A 20,364-nucleotide genomic window follows, 5' to 3' on the forward strand; every position below is an offset into this window, starting at 1 on the left:
TTATAGGCCACCGTAGGGTAGATAACGCGGATCATAATATAATATTCTCGAAGACACTCTGACGTCACGAGAGCGCCGCCATCTTGGTATTGGGGAAACAACCGGATTTCTACTTATCAAATGTATGCGTTGAGCTCCGTTTTTATTACATATTTTATCACATTCTTGTTCATTTCATAACCTTTTCATATAATTTGTTTTGAAAATATTGAGGCCAACATGGCATTTCACTATTTCGAAAGCCTTTCTGGTGATGGAGGATGGCAGACAAAACACTAACAGCACAGTGCAAAGTCTGTTGTTGTGTGTGGGGGTCACTTCTGAGAACCAGGCCCACACGCATTTTATAACGGCATAATGCAGAGTCTTCACTATTTAAAGTAAGTAACGATGCTGTTTTAAACTATTCATGTAAGTGTAATGTTAAACTCAATACAGCACTTTTTATTAGGTCAATATTTTGTTTGTTTTCCATCTAAACGTTGTTTTTTGCAGAGAGGCCTTCTGTAGCTTGGAGCCTGTCCGGCAACACCCTCTACTGACGGGGTCTGCAGTGGCTGTGGGGGGGCTAGTGGTTTACCTGGTGCGCAAAGGAAGGCAGATCAGATTCAGAACCATTCCTGTTGGTGATGGCTGGTGGGGGGCAGGAGAGAGAGCCCTGGGAGAGGACGACAAGGTCTACCCATTTGAGGTCCAAACTTCAGCTAGAGAGATTGAGGTAAAACAGGTTAAATAGTTTAACATTGATCATAACAGTAGTAGTACTGTATATATTTGTGTCATAAATGTCTGGATGTAACAGTTACTGTATGTCGTGTATGTCATAAATGTTATGATGAATTGAAAATGGGGGACCCTGATGTAAACAAGACGAAAGTCTTTCTCTGAATGAATGAATGAATGAATGAATGAGAACTTTATTTAACAGATTGCAGAATGGGTACAATACAGTATGGCTCAATACTCACAATTGTTAAGGGGATGCAGACCTGAAAATTTGTTGCATTCGTTCGCTAACTTTTGATGACCGGTATATTTCCCCAGAAGGCTTATATATTTACTAATAGGCACCAAAATCTGGCACCAAGCAGAGCATAGAACGCTGGTATTTTGACGTGATGACCCTTCCTTCTTTTAAGGTTTCCTTGTTTTGTACATGGAAATGGAAGAGACAACGGTTGCTATTGATATATGAGAAATATATCAACAAAACTGTAATAGTTTGGTGTCTTATTACTGGATCTTGTGAACAAGTCACAGTAGAACAGTATTATCATGCTTTCCCAGTGTTTTTAAATACTCTACCACTGCACAGAAATGTGGCATTTACTATTTTTCTTTTCTATAGCCAGCCATGCTGGAAGAAAGAGAATTACACGAACATGCAGTGCAAGGCCTCTATTGTCAATACTCCTTTCACCTCGTCTGCAGGACCTTCACGAGCGCATTGACAGAGCCCGCTACACTGACCCTTTAGAAGACTCCTGCTTCCAGTATGGCTTCAACTCTAACCATCTCAAGAAAGTGGTTTCCTATTGGAGACACGAGTTTGACTGGAAAAAACAGGTTGCAGTGATTAACAAGTATCCACACTTCAAAACCAAAATAGAAGGTACTCTCCCGCCTGGCACACCGCTCAATAAGCATTTCTCACACCCGTTCTGACACAATAACTTGTGTATTTTAGTTTGGAATCGTTCCACGATGTTAAAACCATTTTCACAAACATTTTCACTCCAATACTCGGGCAGAGAGATGTGAGTTGCATTAGAATCTGTTTCTTTATGAAGTTATAATTAGAGACTGTCCAAATTATATTACTATTGGAATGGACCACTGGACACTATCGTATTTGATCCAGTGATTGACTTCCACTTAAGAGTGCCTGAAGTTCAGCTCACAGCTCCGGGGTTGTCACCAGCTTGGCTGGCCGTTCACACTAATAGAGGGTGGGAGAAGCTGGCGGGGTGGGTCCGGGTCGTTGTAAACAGCGACTCCTACAGTTCGGTCGGGGCGCCTGCTAAGCGCGGATAGGATCTAAGTGGGATAGTGTGATCCTTCCACACGTTACACCCTCTCAGTGAGAGTCCGCGCTGCCAGGTGAAAAGAAGCGGTTGATTGGCTAGACGTGTGTCGGAGGAAGCACGTGATAGCCTCCACTCTCCCAGACCGACTGGGGGGTAAGTGCGCAGCGACCAGGAAGGGGATTGGGAATTGGCATAACGACTAACATTGGGATGGGAGAAAATCGGAGGAAAAAGGAGGGGGAAAAAAGATTAAAAAAAAGAGTGCCTGAAGTTTGTACTGAACTTGGTAGATCTACGTTTGGTTTCTCTGCCCCTACCTAATGGAATACCCTGCAACTCTGAAACTAGACACTTGGTTTAGAACCTTGATGACCAATCGCCACAATATGTAGTTGTTTTTACATTTTTTACCGCCGTTTCTGTTTTTGGAAGGTGATCTTAACTCGACGACACTGTATGAGTTTAATTACTCAGTGTATTTATTTATCTAGTATAAATTAATATTGAATGAATGAATACTCCTGACAGGGTTAGATGTCCACTTCATCCATGTCCGACCGCCCCCCCGGCCGGGTCAGAGGGTCCTGCCTCTAATGCTCGTCCATGGCTGGCCTGGCTCCTTCTATGAGTTCTACAAGATTCTCCCCATACTCACAGATGTCCAAGATGGCCTTGCATTTGAAGTCATATGCCCATCCATCCCTGGCTATGCGTATTCAGACTCTCCTCACAAACAAGGTAAAGACCACACAACATGTGGTTTTCAGTGAGAGGAACATGTGTTTATAGGTATGCTTATTTACAAGGGCAGGTTGACTGAGCACAGTTGCTTTTCTTTCTTCCAGCAACACTCTGCTACACACACATACAGCTAAAATAAGATATTCCTTTATCGATTCCCTTGGGGAGATTCGGGCGTCATAGCAGCATGGGGGAGGGGTAGAACAGGTATGGGCAGGGTAATAGTAGAAAGACATAAATATAGGCAAATTTAATATAACTCTGAATATAAAACTATGAGAAAGATAAACGGTGTAAACAAAGGTGCAGATGAGGGTCTGTGTCTGTATGCCCCATCTGTTATAATATTATAGCATACAACAGCAAATAAGAGGACGCTGGCTACTACAGACTGGTAAAATGACTGCAGCAGTCTATTGCACACATTGAAAGAGCTGAGTCACCACAGAACAGAACAGCCCGCTCTGTCCCTTCCTGTAGAGGGCCTCTGCGTTGTCCGACCAGTCTAATTTGTTGTTCAGGTGTACTCCAAGGAACTTGTATGTCTCCAGGGGTGGTCGGCTGGTGGCTGGGGACGGGGTGGTGGTGGGGCGGTTGGTGTTCATGGGTGGTGGGGGGCAGACTGCTGCCGTCGAGGGTTGGGTGCTTGGGAGACGGGGAGAGGCTCCTCTGGTCAAACCTATTAAAGCATTACATCACGCGCAGGAGTGGGTTATGAGAATTAGACCATGCCTAGGGGTGGTAGTTAGGCCAGAGGCGTAGCCGAGGGTTGTTAGACCCCCCTAGGCATGGTCTAATTCTCATAACCCACGACTGCGCGTGGTGTAATGGCTTTTATACAATGACCGATGTCATCCAACCTTATTGCTATACAATAAACACACATTAGTTGAAGATTTATTGACAACCATCCGCAGAAAAAGTAGTTCCCAAAAAAAAAAGAGAGCAGTTGCCTCCGTGTGGAAGCAGCTCGGAAGTGCAACTGTCTCTCAACTTAACACATCCAACAAACTAACACATCCAACTGTCTCTCAACTAAGACATCCAACAAACTAACACATCCAACTATCTCTCAACTAAGACATCCAACAAACTAACACATCCAACTGTCTCTCAACTAAGACATCAAACTAAGACAGCATACTAGGACCGCTACTGTTCCTAATTTATGCAAATGACATGTCGTCAGCTTATGACTGCAACTTGTTCCTGTTTGCGGACGACTCAGCCCTGCTGGTCTCTGACAAGAACAAGTTACAGGTTGAAAAAACCCTCAGCTCGGAACTAGGCAGAATCTGCATATGGCTCGCTGATAACAAACTATCATTACACATGGGCAAAACAGAGTCCATTCTCTTCGGTTCAAATAACAAACTCAGCAAGACCGACGGCTTCTCAGTTACAGTGGGTGACAATATTGTCACAAGGAAAGATGAAATTACCTACCTGGGTTCCATCCTAGAGGCTAATCTCTCCTGTGACAAAATGGCATCCAATGTAATAAAAAAAGTCAACCAACGAACTCGATTCTTGTACCGGATCTCCTCTCTGGTAAACAAGAATACCCTGAAGACTCTGGCAGGAGCACTCATTCAGGGGTACTACGACTATGCTTGCACCTCATGGTACCAAAGCACCTCAAAGGCGCTAAAAACAAAATTACAAACATCTCAAAACAAACTGGTCAGACTACTGCTTGACCTTACTCCTAGAACCCACCTCACCCCTGCCCACTTTGACAACCTAGGATGGCTTAGAGTAGACGACAGAGTACAGCAACTTGCAATGGGCCTGGTCTACAAGATACACTACACGACCAAGGTACCCATGTACATGTCAAAATACTTCCCAAAGGTCAGTGAATACCACGATCACAACACCAGAGAGAGCTCCACAAATCATGTTAAACCCAGATTCGGCTCAAATAAGGGACTAAACACGTTTCGCAATTATGCCACATCAATGTGGAACGCCCTACCCAAAGCTGTAAAGGAATGTGGATCACTACCCACTTTCAAAACCTCTCAAGGGACACCTACGGGAGACTGCAATTCAACACTGGCCCCTGTAAATATCCTAACCCAACCCCCTCCAATGTACAGTCATTTACCTAGTATGGTTTTGTCAATAGTCCAATGTACAATTTTGTTTGTTTGTACAGTGTCTCCCCCCCCCCCCCCTCAATGTACAGTTTTGCTTGTTTATACAGTGTGCCCCCCCCCCCCAACCACCTCCAATGTAGATTACCCAGTATGGTTGTCAATATCCCAGTGTACCCAACCCCCCCCACCCAACCTCCTCCAATGTACAGTTTCTACGTCAAATGTATATACTCCCTTTTCCTGACTCCTTCTGTATCACAAACAGTACTGTATTTGCAAATCTGGTATGTCATAAATGTATAGATGTAGCAGTACTGACTATCTGTATGTCATGTATGTCATATATGTCCTGATGAATTGAAAATGGGGGACCCTGATGTAAACAAGACGAAAGTCTTTCTCTGGTCTGCATCCCCTTAACAATTGTGTGTATTGAGCTGTACTGTATTGTACCCATTCTGCAATCCGTTAATAAAGTTTTCAATCAATCAATCAAACAAACTAACACATCCAACTTTTCTTCCTATAGAACTTCATTCTTAGATGCTTCTATAGGAGAGATTTTTTTTAACCTACTTTCTATAGAAGCAGCTGGGAGGTGCGCTGTTTTAAAGGAAAACTCCAACATTTTGGGAAATTAGCTTATCAAAAGTTAGGGGGCGCACTGAAATTATGGCAAGGGTTATTAGCCCCCTAACTTTTGATTGCAAAGTCTGACATTGACCCCCTTTTCAGGAGTTGACCTAGAGCCCACCAAGGTCATGCATATCAAGTTTGGTCAATGTCAGACCTTGCAATACACTGTAAGGCACTGTAAGGCTACTGTCCTGCCTCACTTCCAGTGATGAAGCTAAGCTATGCTAACGGAGCGTCTATTCCCAAAGCTAAAATGCACGCACGGAGACAAAAAAGGTATGTATTGTGGCAATTCCAGGTGTAGGGGTGGCAGAATAAACAACACACAGACAGGTTGCAGTTCCCAAAATCATACTCTTTATTTTCTTAGTCAAATAATAACGGTTTGCTGTCGGCCGGGCGGCGTCTCCGCTCTGTGGCCTTTTGCCTTGCGCTGCTACGGGGGACTGAGAGGAGGCTCCTCGGCTCCATTAAGTCCCCCCTCTCCAACAGGCGCACCGCGCCGTGATTCGCTAATCAGGTAATCACTCTGATGGGTATTTAGTGACAGGTGCGTCCGGAAGCGGACGCCCAAACATGGGCAGCGCCCAGCCATTGGGTCGCCACATAGCGCCCATCAATCACCAAGCCCAGGGGTGGCTTGGGGTTGCCACAGTATCTTCTTGTCTAACTCCAGGGAAGATGTTAAATAAGCTAATTTCCCAAAATGTTGGAGTTCCCCTTTAAGTAACGTTAGATAATGTACAAAATAAACGTATTTCCGCTGCTATAGACGTCGCTCTTTTATTTTGGAACTCCCCGACCGGAAGTCATTACCCTCGTTATCTGCTTGAGTGTCCGGTTGCTGGTTAGCTCCGTTAGCGTGCAGCATATCAAGACCAGCCATGGGAATACTGTTTTCTAAATTGGGGAGGTTTTTAATCGTCAAGGTAAGAGGATTTTAAGTCATGGTATCCATAAACTTCAATCGGTTCGGATCATTTGAATGAAATGAGAATGTAAACAAACACGGCGTCACGTTAGAAAGTAGCACTGAAATCACTGCGCCTAGAGAGGAGTGGTTAGGCAAAAAATAGTTCAGAGTATATTTGCTTAGAAAGCGTAATTGTCGAATTCAATTATTTTTTATTTCTCCACGTGGTAAATACACAGGTCACAACATGTTTACAGGAACGTTTTGTAGTTGTATTTGGAGTGTATTTCGTGACTGTAGGGCACTGTAGGGAACGTCAGGGTACAAGTCTGACCCACTTCCAGTGATGAAGCTAAGCTACGCTAACGGAGCGGCTGTTCCCTAAGCCTAATGCATGCACAGACAAAAAAGGTATGGATCTTCTTGTCTACCTCCAGGGAAGATGTTAAATAAAATAATTTCCCAAAATGTTGAAGTTGGAGCGTGGATTATTGAATTGATTGATTGATTGATTGCAAATTTTATTACTGTCCGCCTTGTTTCCAACTGGTTAAGCTTGGCGACTCTTTCGAAGTTGGTTATGCTTAGAGTTTGGAATCAGGGCTGGTGGTCTATCGCCCTGCTCTAAAGACAAACTCTAAGCATAACCAACTTGCACGATTTTTATTTTGTTCCACAATGACTCATGACCCACTAATTACATAATCCAACATTGTGTAAGAAACTAACACATTCGCCGTGACACAATCGTTTTTCATTTAGTCGTTATGACGCTGTCAACATATACATTCGTAACGTTTATTGCCCGCCATCTTGCTTTCACTTCTAAAAACCAAGAGCGGGGGTAATAACAAATACCCACGTGTAACTTAACTGTTTCAGCCAATCAGAATCGAGAGATTTGCATGCCATTGTATAATGAAAAGCAATACACTGTGGTTTTTTGCTCAAGGGCACCTCAACAGTAGTTGTTGTTTTGTTTATCTTTCCAGGGTTTGACACCATGGCTGCCGCAAGAGTTTTCCTGAAACTGATGGGCCGTCTTGGGTTCTCACAGTTCTACCTGCAGGGTGGGGACTGGGGCTCCTTCATCACCACCAACATGGCGCAGATGAAGCCGCAGTGAGTGTATAGGTCATTTATCGAGCCATTACTTATTGGAATGGCTGCCCAGAACACATGTCAATTAAATAACAAATCATCATTTAAACATAAATTACGAATGTATTACTTAGCTAGTGAGCAGTAGTGGTTATTTATTTTAGTTTTGAATGATTTGTTCTTATTATTTTCTTAACTCATTCAACGCCAGTCACGAGTATAGTCGGGTTAACTCGCCGACCGTTCAGCGCCAATCACGAGTATAGTCGGGTCGCGGTCCAGGGCTCTTTTCATTCTTGCATGAGGAAGGATAATAATGATGATCGAGCGTTGATTTCAGGAAGATTCGATAATCAGGCGAAAAATTACAACGTGTTTAATGTGTATTCCACTAAAGGGCTATTATCGCGTCTTTCCCTGGAATTACTCAGAAGCACCCAAACTATATTCATATTCAAAACGGTATAAAACGGAAATGTACTGATGAAAAAACGATCTGTTTCGTGGATGTTGACTGGAAGCAACTCACTGACAGTTGACGGGTGTATTAGACCCATAGATATAATATAATAAAGCATTACATCACGCGCAGGAGTGGGTTATGAAAATTAGACCATGCCATAACCCACGACTGCACGTGGTGTAATTAAGCATTACATCACGCGCAGGAGTGGTTTGTGAACAATAAACCATGCCTAGGGGTGGTCGTTAGACCCCCCTAGGCATGGTTTATTGTTCACAAATCACGACTGCAAGTGGTGTAAAGCTTTTATACAACTGCCACATTCATCCAACCTTATTTCTATACAATAAACACACATTAATCGAAGATTTATTGAAAAAACCATCCGCCAGAAAAAGTAGTTCCCACAACTACAAAAAAGACAATTTGCCTCCATGTGGAAGCAGATCGGAAGTGCATCCAACCAACTAACACATCCAACTGTGTATTATTGGAATGATTGAGAGAAGTTGCCTCATGTGGAAGCAGCTTGAAGTGCATCCAACCAACTAACACATCCAACTGTGTATTATTGGAATGATTGATTGAAAATTGTATTACCAGATGCAGAATGGGTACAATACAGTACGGCTCAATACACACAATTGTTAAGGGAATGCAGACCTACTTTCCATAGAACTTCATTCTTAGATGCTTCTATAGAAAGTAGGTAAAACAAATGAAAAAGTTTTCTTGGCCCTATAGGAAAAAAACGTTTTCTTCGCCCTATTTTTTTATTTATTTTTTTAAACCTACTGTAGAGGGCCTAAACTTAACCAGTTGGAAACCAAGCGTACAGTAATAAAATTAGCAATCAATCAACTCAATAGGCCATGCTCACTTAGAACAGCGCAGCACCCAGCTCTCTCTCAGTCTGACCCGCGTTGCAGACAGGAGTGTGTGTGTGGGGGGGGGTGTGTGTGGCGGTGGGTTGAGACTAGAGCTAGCGCTGACAGTCAGAGAGAAGGAAAAAGAAATTGAAAAAAAAATGCAAATTAATCAATCAATCAAATCGCGATTTTTCTTTTGTTCTAGAATGACTCAAGACCCATCAATTACATCATCCAACATTGTTTAAAGGACTAACACATTCGCAGTGACAGAATCGCTTCATATTTAGTCGTTATGGCGCTATCAACATATCCATTTGTTGTCCGCGATCTTGTTTTCTCCCGGAGTGAGCCGGCGGAGTGATATGTGATTCGGTTGTGGGCCAATAAAGACGTGTAAATGGACTGTTTCAGCCAATCAGAATCGAGAAATTTGCATGCCGTTGTATAATGGCTTTTATACAATGGCCGATGTCATCCAACCTTATTGCTATACAATAAACACATTAATTGAAGATTTATTGACAACCATCCGCCGAAAAAGTAATTCCCAAAGAAAAGAAAAAAATTCCTCCATGTGGAAGCAGCTCGGAAGTGCATCCAACTGTTCTCAGTAAGACATCCAACAAACTAACACATCCAACTGTCTCTAAACTAAGACATCCAACAAACTAACACATCCAACTGTCTTTCAACTAAGACATCCAACAAACTAACACATCCAACTGTCTTTCAACTAAGACATCCAACAAACTAACACATCCAACTTTTATTAAAGCATTACATCAAGCGCAGGAGTGGGTTGTGAGAATTAGACTATGCCTAGGGGTGGTCGTCAGGCCCGAGGCGCAGCTGAGGGTCGTTAGACCCCCCTAGGCATGGTCTAATTCTCATAACCCACGACTGCACATGATGTAATGGCTTTTATACAACTGGTGCATTCATCCAACCTTATTGCTATACAATAAACACACATTAATTGAAGATTTATTGAAAAAAACCATCCGCAGAAAAAGTTGTTCCCAAAAAAAATAAGAAGTTGCCTCCATGTGGAAGCAGCTCGGAAGTGCATCCAACTCTCGGTAAGACATCCAACAAACTAAGACATCCAACTGTCTCTCAACCAGTGTTGGGCAAGTTACTTTAAAAAAGTAACTAGTTACAGTTACTAGTTACTTCTTCAAAAAGTAACTAGTTACAGTTACTAGTTACTTCAGAAAGTAACTATTAAGTTACTTTCAAGTAAAATTTTGCTCAAATGTGACCCGACCTCCACCCCTCTTTAACGGAACATAAAATACATGTGCATGTTCAATTATTTATGATAAATCTAAATATTATAATGAAAACTTAATACAATACATTATTAACATAAACAATGTACACAAATCTAAACTATTTTAATGTTGCTGTGGGACAAAGTGAGACTAGCCTCCAATCAAATGCCATGTATGTATATTATTATAATTACTATGTTTATATAGTGTAACTGAGGGGTACAATTCCCTGACTGTATTGATAAGTATGGTATCATTAAACCACTACCGCTTTATGTACTTTAACTTCTGGCCATACAGTACACGATATCTAAATATGATGAACACTTTCCCACAATGAAATCGGGTCCACACAAAGGTAATAATCAAATATTTAATATATAGCAAAAGGTACATATAATAGTTACTATTACATTTATGATTTGAATGCACTTGTAAGGCAAATGAGTACTCGTAGGCAAATCAACACTGAATGTCCAATCTCTGGTTACGCAGGAAGCAAGTATACAACCTGGCTCTTAGGGAATTAGATCTATGGTACTCTTAATGATATAGCAGGATAATTCTGGAAGGGGTCCTCCCGGTTGTAGGCCGGTAGGGGGGGTAGGAGAGCCGTCGGCAGTAGCCCGTCTGGTCAACGATTTCTAGAGAGAATTCAGGTACAGAAGACAGTGCAGTAGAATCTTGATCCACAGATGAATACACCTTGGCTCTCTTGTAGGCTGTAGCTGTAGCTGTAGGTCCACAATGAAGAAGAAGCGAGGCGACCTCAGTCTGGTCTGAGCGCCGTCTCACCTTGACTCCTCTCGGGGTAAATCCAACACTCACCGGTGTTGGCGATTATCCGCTCCACAAATCAAAGTACCAAAGCAAATATATATTCCATGCCGCATAGGGCTCAGCAGTCGTCGGGTAGGTAATCCAATGTACAGGTCCACTCGGTCCTCGCCTAGAACTCCTCGGATGAAAGCGCCACGTGTGGTCTGCCCAACCTGGTTAAGACTCTAGATAACACAAGGAAGCGATGGGGATGCTGCTCACTTTAGAACTCTAACCGCACGATGCACCATACATAATAGACTATTATTAACCTAATAGAAATACGTCGCACTCGACGGTACAGTGCCAAACTATGACAATTCAGTTATTAATTCGCACAAGGTCTCGATGCTATTCTAAGGCCAAACAGGCCATACTACACCGCACGCGGTGTCGTGGGTGAGGCTTCACGTTCTGTTACTTAGTTGGGTAGAAGGGTAAAGGACTAAGGGTCTTCTACATTTACTTGCGCCATATTTATATGCACGGTGAACAAATAGTGCCACTCTCCTTTTGGTAGCCGTATTCCTGCACAGAGCCGGGGCTAGTAGAGACATGTCTCGTCGGTACCATTGAACTTGGCTCCAAGGGGCTTGTCCCCTGGCGCCAGGTCCTTGTCCAATAAGAGAATGAACTATTATGGGCTATAGTAGGCTAAAGGGATATTCCGTGTATATGTACAAGGAATATACAAGGGATATCAAACGATATACAAATACTATTCAATATATATCAATAAATAAATATATATATTCGGTTTAATCTGATCCTTCGTAACATATAGTGAATCGATACAAATGAAATACCACAATAGATGTTTTGGAATTTTGATATTTATTCAACAGGCCACAACTGGGGAAAATTAAATTATGCTTGTTAAGCACTATACCAAAAATAAATAACAAATATATACTGATTGATTGAACATTTTAATTAACAGATTTCAGAATGGGTACAGTACGGCTCAATACACACAATTGTTAAGGGGATGCAGACCAGAGAAAGAGTTTCGTCTTGTTTACATCAGGGTCCCCCATTTTCAATTCATGACATTTATGACGAAAGTCTTTCTCTGGTCTGCATCCCCTTAACAATTGTATGTATTGAGCTGTACTGTACTGTACCCATTCTGCAATCTGTTAATAAACTTTTCAATCAATCAATGACATACACAACATACAGATATAAGAATCTAATCGAATCATCTAAACTAATCTAATCATTACATTTAAGACATGCATGACATACAGAGATATATATATCTCTGAGCAGCTGAAGCCTGTGCTATTAAACCAGGAAGTGCAGCACTGTTGATAAGGCTGTCAGCACTGCAGTATAGCCACTCAGTGCCCTGCGCTGCAAAGAGTGAACACTGAACACAAAACGCTCAAGGACCCGCGGTCTCATGTTGACATTGTGTTGTTCGTTGGATTCGTTTTTGAGCTCAAAACGTACACTACACGGACCGCGGTCTCATGCTGACTGATCAGTGATCGCTTGTCTTGTCGCGCTGTGTGTCAGACTCTGGATGCTTTAGACACCCGCCCACCTCCACCTCTGATTGGCTTACCATGACATTGTATTCAACCTCAGCCAATCATCAGCATGTATGCTTGGCTCGCGCACTGTCCACTAAACAAGGAAGAACATTATTATTGCCTCTCGGCGCAGAGATCTGTCTGATGAAAGAAACAGGTTCATTCATAGTAACGCGCCGCATTTTTTTGTAGTAACGGTAACGACGTTATTAAGATTGGAAGAGTAATCCGTTAGATTACTCGTTACTGAAAAAACGAACGCCGTTAGTAACGAAGTTACTTATAGTGCCGTTATTCCCATCACTGCTCTCAACTAAGACATCCAACAAACTAAGACATCCAACTGTCTTTCAACTAGACATCCAACAAACTAAGACATCCAACTGTCTCAACTAAGACATCCAACAAACTAAGACATCCAACTGTCTTTCAACTAGACATCCAACAAACTAACACATCCAACTTTTCTTTAGTTTTGAACCTACTTTCTATAGAACTTCATTCTTAGATGCTTCTATAGAAAGTAGGTAAAACAAATTAAAAAAAAGTTTTCTTTGCCCTATAAGTTTTTATTTTTATTTTTTTTAAACCTCCTTTCTATAGAAGCAGCTGGGAGTTGCGCTGGTTTAAGTGAGCGTGGGTTATTGAATTGATTGATTGATTGCTAATTATATTACTGTCCGCCTTGTTTCCAACTGGTTAAGCTTGGCGACTCTTTCGAAGTCGCTCTCTTTCGAAGTTGGTTAAGGTTAGAGTTTGGAATCAGGGCTGGTGGTCTATCGCCCTGCTCTAAAGACAAACTCTAACCTTAACCAACTTCGAAAGAGTGCCTAAACTTAACCAGTTGGAAACAAGGCGGACAGTAATAAAATTTGCGATTGATTGATTGATTGCTAATTTTATTACTGTCCGCCTTGTTTCCAACTGGTTAAGCTTGGCGACTCTTTCGAAGTCGCTCTCTTTCGAAGTTGGTTAAGGTTAGAGTTTGGAATCAGGGCTGGTGGTCTATCGCCCTGCTCTAAAGACAAACTCTAACCTTAACCAACTTCGAAAGAGTCGCCAAGCTTAACCAGTTGGAAACAAGGCGGACAGTAATAAAATTAGCAATCAATCAATCAATTCAATAATCCACGCTCACTTAAATTTGCAATCAATCAATCAATTCGCGCAATTTTTATTTTGTTCCACAATGACTCATGACCCACTAATTACATAATTCAACATTGTGTAAGAAACTAACACATTCGCCGTGACAGAATCGTTTTTCATTTAGTCTTTATGACCCTATCAACATAATCGTAATGTTTACTGTCCGCTATCTTGCTTTCACTTCTAAATACTTGCACGGCGGATTGATGGTAATTCGGTTGTGGGCGGGTCCTGGGACCAAGAGCGTTGGTTATGACAAATACCCACGTGTAACTTGACTCGAGAAATTTGCATGCCATTGTATAAGATATATTTTAAGCACCCGCAAGTGAACAAAGCGCCCCATTGACTTACAGTGCTGGTGTATTAGCGCCCTCTGGCGCATTAAGCAATGGCGCAGAATGAGTTAACTGTGGCAAGCTGAAGATGGCAATGCTGCCCTTTACAGGCAAGCATTAGCTCTTCATCTTTCATGTGCAATATTGGTTTTTATCTTTCTGTATGATGTCTTTTTTTGGATGATTGTAATAAGTTAGGTTGTTGTATTGTGTAATTTGTGTATATACTGAATTTGTGTATATACTGAATTTGTGTATAATATGTGTGCATGTATGTGGATATGTATAGTATATGTAAACAGTATATGTATGTATGTGTGTGTGTGCATGTATATATGTGCGTGTGTATATTTGTATGTGTGTATATATTGATATGTGGGACTTCGGACCCCAGGAAGACTAGCTGGTGCCATTGGCATCAGCTAATGGGGATACTTTTTAATAAACAATAGCGTCTTTGAGCATTTGGAAAAGTGCTATATAAATCCGATGTATTATTATTATAATAGGTCAGGTTAAAACAAGGACCGTACAGACCAGAGTAACCTTGTCACCGGATTGGAATGTCCCCCTCCCACTTGTTTTCCTAGAGAGAACATTGGGAAATCCTTAGTCATACACTTGCAGGGACAAGAAGTCTAGCATTTATGAAAAACAAGCTGATTGCATAATTGATTACACATACTGAATCTGAACCTGGATCAGTCAATGTTGGTTTTAGTTTTTCACATCAAATGACACACTGCCCTCGCAGGCTTACTGTCCAGTTCTGTGCATGGGTGCAAGACCAAATATACTAATAATCAAAAAACGAAACGTAGTATATAGATAGTATTTACTTTATACCTTTTTATAGTTGGCATATATCAACACAAATAGATTCATATCGTGATTATATCATACATATAATATAATTCAAACAGAGGGTCTAGTTACCTCCATGTTCCAAGCTTTAGAGATTAAACTGGGCCATTTTAAACGCTTCTAACAAGCCACTCCAATGTTTCAGTTTGAGACAACAATGACTTTAATTAACAATCTGTTCCGCACTGCATCATACAATGAACATTTTCAAAACATATATCAATCATCTCAAAACTGAACCTGGAGGAAAAGATGTCTCCAAACATGTTTTGAGAGTTTCAATCTTGGGCCAAATTGATAATCCTCATTTTCTGGCAGTTGATTATTCTGTAGTGCTATGACCGAATAGTAGATTTTTCAGGAGATTATTTGTATCAGTCTATGTATTATTTGAATGATTGGACATTTGAACAATGTTATTATTATGTATGAAAAGTTTATTTTCTGTCTTTGTTTACAACAAATCAAAAACACACTTGTGTGGACTTACAAAAAAGAAAATTCAAAGTAAGCTCACACACAAAATCCAAACTCAATGACTGAAAAAAGGAATAGGCTGAAGCACATGCTTATTTTTGCCTATCCTTTACAATTCTTAAAAACTAAATATATTTTAATATAAAGAAAAAAGAGTTTGATGTTTTACTCAACTGTACTCCTGAATTATAAAAAATGTTAAGGCTTTTTTAAATCTCCCCTGAGAAGTACACAACTTCAACCCGTCACTAAGGCTATTCCATAGTGAAACACATCTAGCTTTTACATTCGTTTTTCTTTTTTTTTTTTCTTTTTTTTTTTAATACATGTTTTAAGAATACATAACCCTCTTAAATTATACTTTCCTTCTCTTGGTTTAAAGAGACATTGAATACAAACTGGTAGGTTTGAGGATTATGTAATTATTATTATTATTATTAATAATAAATTGAGGACACGCCATTGGTTTGTAGGCCGTTTAGTTTGCGTTTAAAAAGAGAATATTGGAAAGTTGACAATTAATCTCGATTGATAAAAAAAATTAAATAAACACATCCCTTCCCTAACCTCTTTGTAACCTATTAACTCTCGTCTTTCAAAGGTGCGTGAAAGGTCTTCATTTGAACATGTTCACGTCAAACTGGGGCCTCAAAGTGATGCTCTCGCTCGTGATTGGTCCCTACCTGCCCTTCCTGGTGGGCTTCACCCGTGAGGACGTCCGTCGGCTGTTCCCCTTCAAGGAGAAGAATGTCTATGAGATGCTGAGGGAATCTGGCTACTTCCACATACAGGCCACTAAGCCTGATACTGCAAGTGAGAACGCACGTGAACGAGGCTGAGTCAGGGCTTTCTTTACTGCTGCTCTCTGGCAGCCTAGAGGAGTGAGAACACACGTGAACAAGGCAGAGGCAGGGCTTTCTTTACTGCTGTTCTCTGGCAGCCAGAGGAGTGAGAACACACGTGAACAAGGCAGAGGCAGGGCTTTCTTTACTGCTGTTCTCTGGGTTAGTATAGGTATTATTAGACGTGAGCACAGTGTTCATTGACATTGTTTAGATACAATTATATTTAAGTATGGTAGGGAATCGCTTTTCTTTCTCCGGTAAAATGTGTTCCCCTTACACAAAAGTATCATGATACTACCATCAGTATTATGGTTTACATTAGTCATTTAGCTGACACTTTTATCCCTAGTGACTTACAAATTGTGTACAACAAGTCAGCAAGAGGGGTACAACTCTGGTGTCTAAGGGCAAGTGGCATTGTTCATCTATACCATTGTATTATTTAAGTGCAAAAGTGGTACCATGGTTACACATAAATGGTAAATGGCTGCATTTATATAGCGCTTTTATCCAGTGCTTTACAATTTGTTCCTCACATTTGACCCATTCACACACTGACCACCCCCCTTTACCATGGCAAATTATGTATACAATGGCCCGGTACCACACTGTAAAAAGAAAATAAACAGTAACTTACCTTTATCAAAATATTGACCATTAAATAAAGGTTGTAATCTGTAAATGTATTTGATTTTACTGTAATTTGACAGTAAGTATTTGGCAACCGTTGTTGCCAGACATTTACAGTTTTTTTTACAGTCTTCTTTTTTACAGTGCATGGTAAAACTAAAATGACCATCAAACTACCATGATACCTTTCTGTAAGTATCATAAACATATCTTAGATTGTCTCTGGTGTAGCTTTTATATAAAATGAACCCTTAACTTGGTCGTTGTTGATTATTCTGTAGTGGCTACGACTGAATAATATATTGTTTGGATTTGTCGACTTGTATTATTACTATAGGTATTATTATACGTGAGCACATTGTTCATTGACATTGTTTAGATTGAAAAAAGTACATTTGAGTATGGTAGGGAATCTCTTTTTTTTTTCTCTGGTAATAAATAATTTTTAACAGTCGAGCTAAAACTCAATGTAGACATTTCAAAGTCAATTATGAAGCTGTCGATAATCCATTATTCAGTGCGTATTACTATCGCACTTACTGTTACATTTGCACTCTGGTTGGATGCCAAACTTTTTGTTGTAAATGTACTTGTGCTGTATAATGACAATACATTTTAATCTAATCTAATCTAAATAAAGCCTAAAAAGAGGCCCATGTGCGGAAATGCTGACATTTGGTGCTAATATTGATTTAATTGATCAATTCACTGTCACTTTACTTTGTGTGACATATTTTACCATATAAATAAATCGACTCGAGTCTCTAACTACAAATTGCCACTGTTGGTCAAGAAAACACCAGTCCACTCTGTTTCTCTTTTATAAGAGCTGGAGGTAATGATATAGGTGAAAGGTTAACAGTGTGCTACGCAGCTGGTTTGAGTTCATTATTGTGGACCTTACTCTATTACAATTCTAATCTCAACACCATTTTACATCTTGTGTACAGGCTGTGGAGTGAATGACTCTCCTGTTGGCTTGGCTGCCTACATTCTGGAGAAATTCTCCTCCTGGACTGATCTGAAGAACCGAGACCTGGAGGACGGGGGATTGGAGAGGTAGGAGAAGTCTTTAGTTCCTGTCGTTTTACCTGGAGGACGGGGGATTGGAGAGGTCTTTAGTTCCTGTAATTTTTGGTGTTTTCTGACTTCTGAATACAGAAAGACAGAACCCAAAGTATGTTCTCATTACAGTATGTTTTTATATATTTAACGTGTAGCAAAAGCTACAGATGTCTGGCTGTTTGTTTGTACAGGAAGTACAGCCTGGATGACCTCTTGACCAATGTGATGATCTACTGGACCACAGGCTGCATGTGCTCCTCCATGCGCTTCTACAAAGAGAACTTCAAGACCAATATTGCTAAAAGAGTGGATTCTAGGTCTCTTGCTTATTTAATTTTTTGCTTCTATTCAGCTTAGCTGGCTGCTAGTAGTGTATTGAACATTAAGGAGGTGGGTGTGGTATATACTGGGATCTCTCCATCCAATTTGTGCTTGAAAATGCAAAGAAAATAATAATAATTTGCATATACCTGCCCTGATTATACTACTGCTGGCTAACTCAGTCTCCCATCTTCTTATTGGGTTTTGTTGTAATGACTTCCAAAAGGGTCGCTTTTTTAAAGGTGCTGTAAGTGCTTTTAGAATAATAGCTATACATTCCGACGGTCATCACTGATGGGAGTGTTTGGCCAGTAACAGGGTCTACCAGTCCCTCACATTTCCACCTATCCAATCAGGAGAGAGAACTCCACAAAAATGGTCTGACCAAAATAAGAAATACAACTTAGTTATAAGCAAATATGTGCTTGAAACAAGTAAAATAATCTACCAGTGCAGTAAGCAAATTTGACCTTGGCAAGATTTCTTGAAACAAGTACAAATATCTAGGGTTCTCTCTCCTGATTGGTGGAGTGGGAAGGGCTACCAGAAAATGGATTTTGTGTTTACTGCAGAGCGGAGGGACTGGGAGACATGTGTTAGACTCTATATCAGTGATGGTTGTCAGAATGTAGAGATATTTAACACTTACAGCTCCTTTTTAAAGGGGCACTTCACCAAAAACAATGCTGACTGTTTTTATTTTAATAATTTAGTTAATTTAGTCTGACAGTTATTGAGAGTATATTAGTTTGAATATACCACTTTCAGCATATTTAACAGCTGTGGCCTGCTGCGACTTAATCGCCCAATTCAGCAGAACAGTAGTTCTGCGTGAGTTTCAGCCAGTTCAAACCAGTTCCACCCAGCTATCGGAGCCTCTCTGATAACATTTCTTCTTCTTTACGTCTAGGACGGGGATATTTGTGCCCACGGGACTGGCCGCCTTCCCCAACGAGCTGTTGCACTGCCCTCGTTCGTGGGCCAACATCAGATATCGAAACATCCGCTCCTACTCCTTCATGCCCAGAGGAGGGCACTTTCCCGCGCTCGAGGAGCCCCAGCTGCTGGCTGATGACTTTGTCCAGTTCGTTAGGAAAGTGGAGATGTTGTAGAGCGGTTAACCGTAACCAAGAATAGAGGCTTAAAGCCACAATGTGGGTGACTTGCATAAACATTTCTGGAAACTTGAGACTAAGGGCTAAAAGAGTGCTTTTATCAGGAAAGTGTGTGGGTGGCCTGCCACCACTTAACCCTTTCGATACCACACTACAAAGGGTTAACACTTTCACTGCCACTACAGGTTAACCCTTTCACTACCACACTACAGACGGTTAACGGTAGTGAAAGGTATTTTCTTTTATATGAACTGGCACTTGTGCCTCCATACCATCTGTTGCATCGAAGTCATCGACCAATATGACGGCGGAGTGAATAAGCTGTGTTGAAAATCCTAAAAATATTAATATTTAATGAATGTATTGAAATATGTATGTTTCAATTGTTATTTTTAAAACTCTTAATATTCTGTGAATTACACAATCTGATTCCCTGACAGCTTGTATAGTTGTAAATATACTGCAAATACTGATCACTTCTCAAGACTGGTGATGTTAGTGATTACCTTGATTGTCAGGATAACTTTTTTTTACATGGTTACTATTGTTACCTTACTTACCGACTGGCTCTTTACTGCTGGCTTTGTTTCTAACCTTATAGCACTATTATTGCTGGTAGAGAATCACTTATTGCTTATAGAGAATCACCATTATTGCTGGTAGAGAATCACTTATTGCTTATAGAGAATCACCATTATTGCTTGTAGAGAATGACTTATTGCTTATAGAGAATCACCTATTGTTTGTAAATAATCATTATTGCTTATTAAAAAATCACTATTGGAACATATATATTGAACATTGTATGTATTATGTTCTTGAAGAGTTTCTCTTTTGTAGATGAAAAATGTTTTTTTCTTAGCCCTTCACAACTCAAAATAGAGGCCTGTTTTACTCCCATGGTAAATGGGCATTTACATAGCGCTTTTATCAAAAGCGATTTACAATTTTTGTTCTCACATCCACACATCGACGGGCGGAGGCAACCTGCTCATCGGGAGCAATTAGGCTAAGGGGGTAAGTGTCTTGCTCAAGGACACTTCGACAGGCTGCCCGGGAGGAGTGAATCGAACC

At 40.7% G+C, this 20,364-nt stretch overlaps 1 protein-coding gene across 2 annotated transcripts; it reads left to right on the forward strand.

The window, feature by feature from the left end:
* The first annotated feature begins 107 nt into the window (after positions 1–107).
* On the forward strand, positions 108–20,021 carry ephx5 (epoxide hydrolase 5). Of its 2 annotated transcripts, none has more exons than XM_084321275.1 (9): positions 108–380; positions 496–718; positions 1,432–1,612; positions 2,556–2,765; positions 7,412–7,541; positions 15,916–16,127; positions 17,740–17,848; positions 18,010–18,171; positions 19,086–20,021. In XM_084321275.1, exons 1-9 carry the CDS (start codon positions 358–360, stop codon positions 19,285–19,287), a joined length of 1,452 nt encoding a protein of 483 aa, XP_084177401.1. In that variant the 5' UTR covers positions 108–357; the 3' UTR covers positions 19,288–20,021. The 2 variants fall into 2 exon arrangements, with proteins under 2 accessions (XP_084177401.1, XP_084177402.1); XM_084321276.1 differs by having other exon boundaries at positions 18,046–18,171.
* The last annotated feature ends 343 nt before the right edge of the window (positions 20,022–20,364 follow it).

Source organism: Notolepis coatsorum (assembly GCF_963971535.1).
Source record: "Notolepis coatsorum genome assembly, chromosome: 9".
NCBI lineage: Eukaryota > Metazoa > Chordata > Actinopteri > Aulopiformes > Paralepididae > Notolepis > Notolepis coatsorum.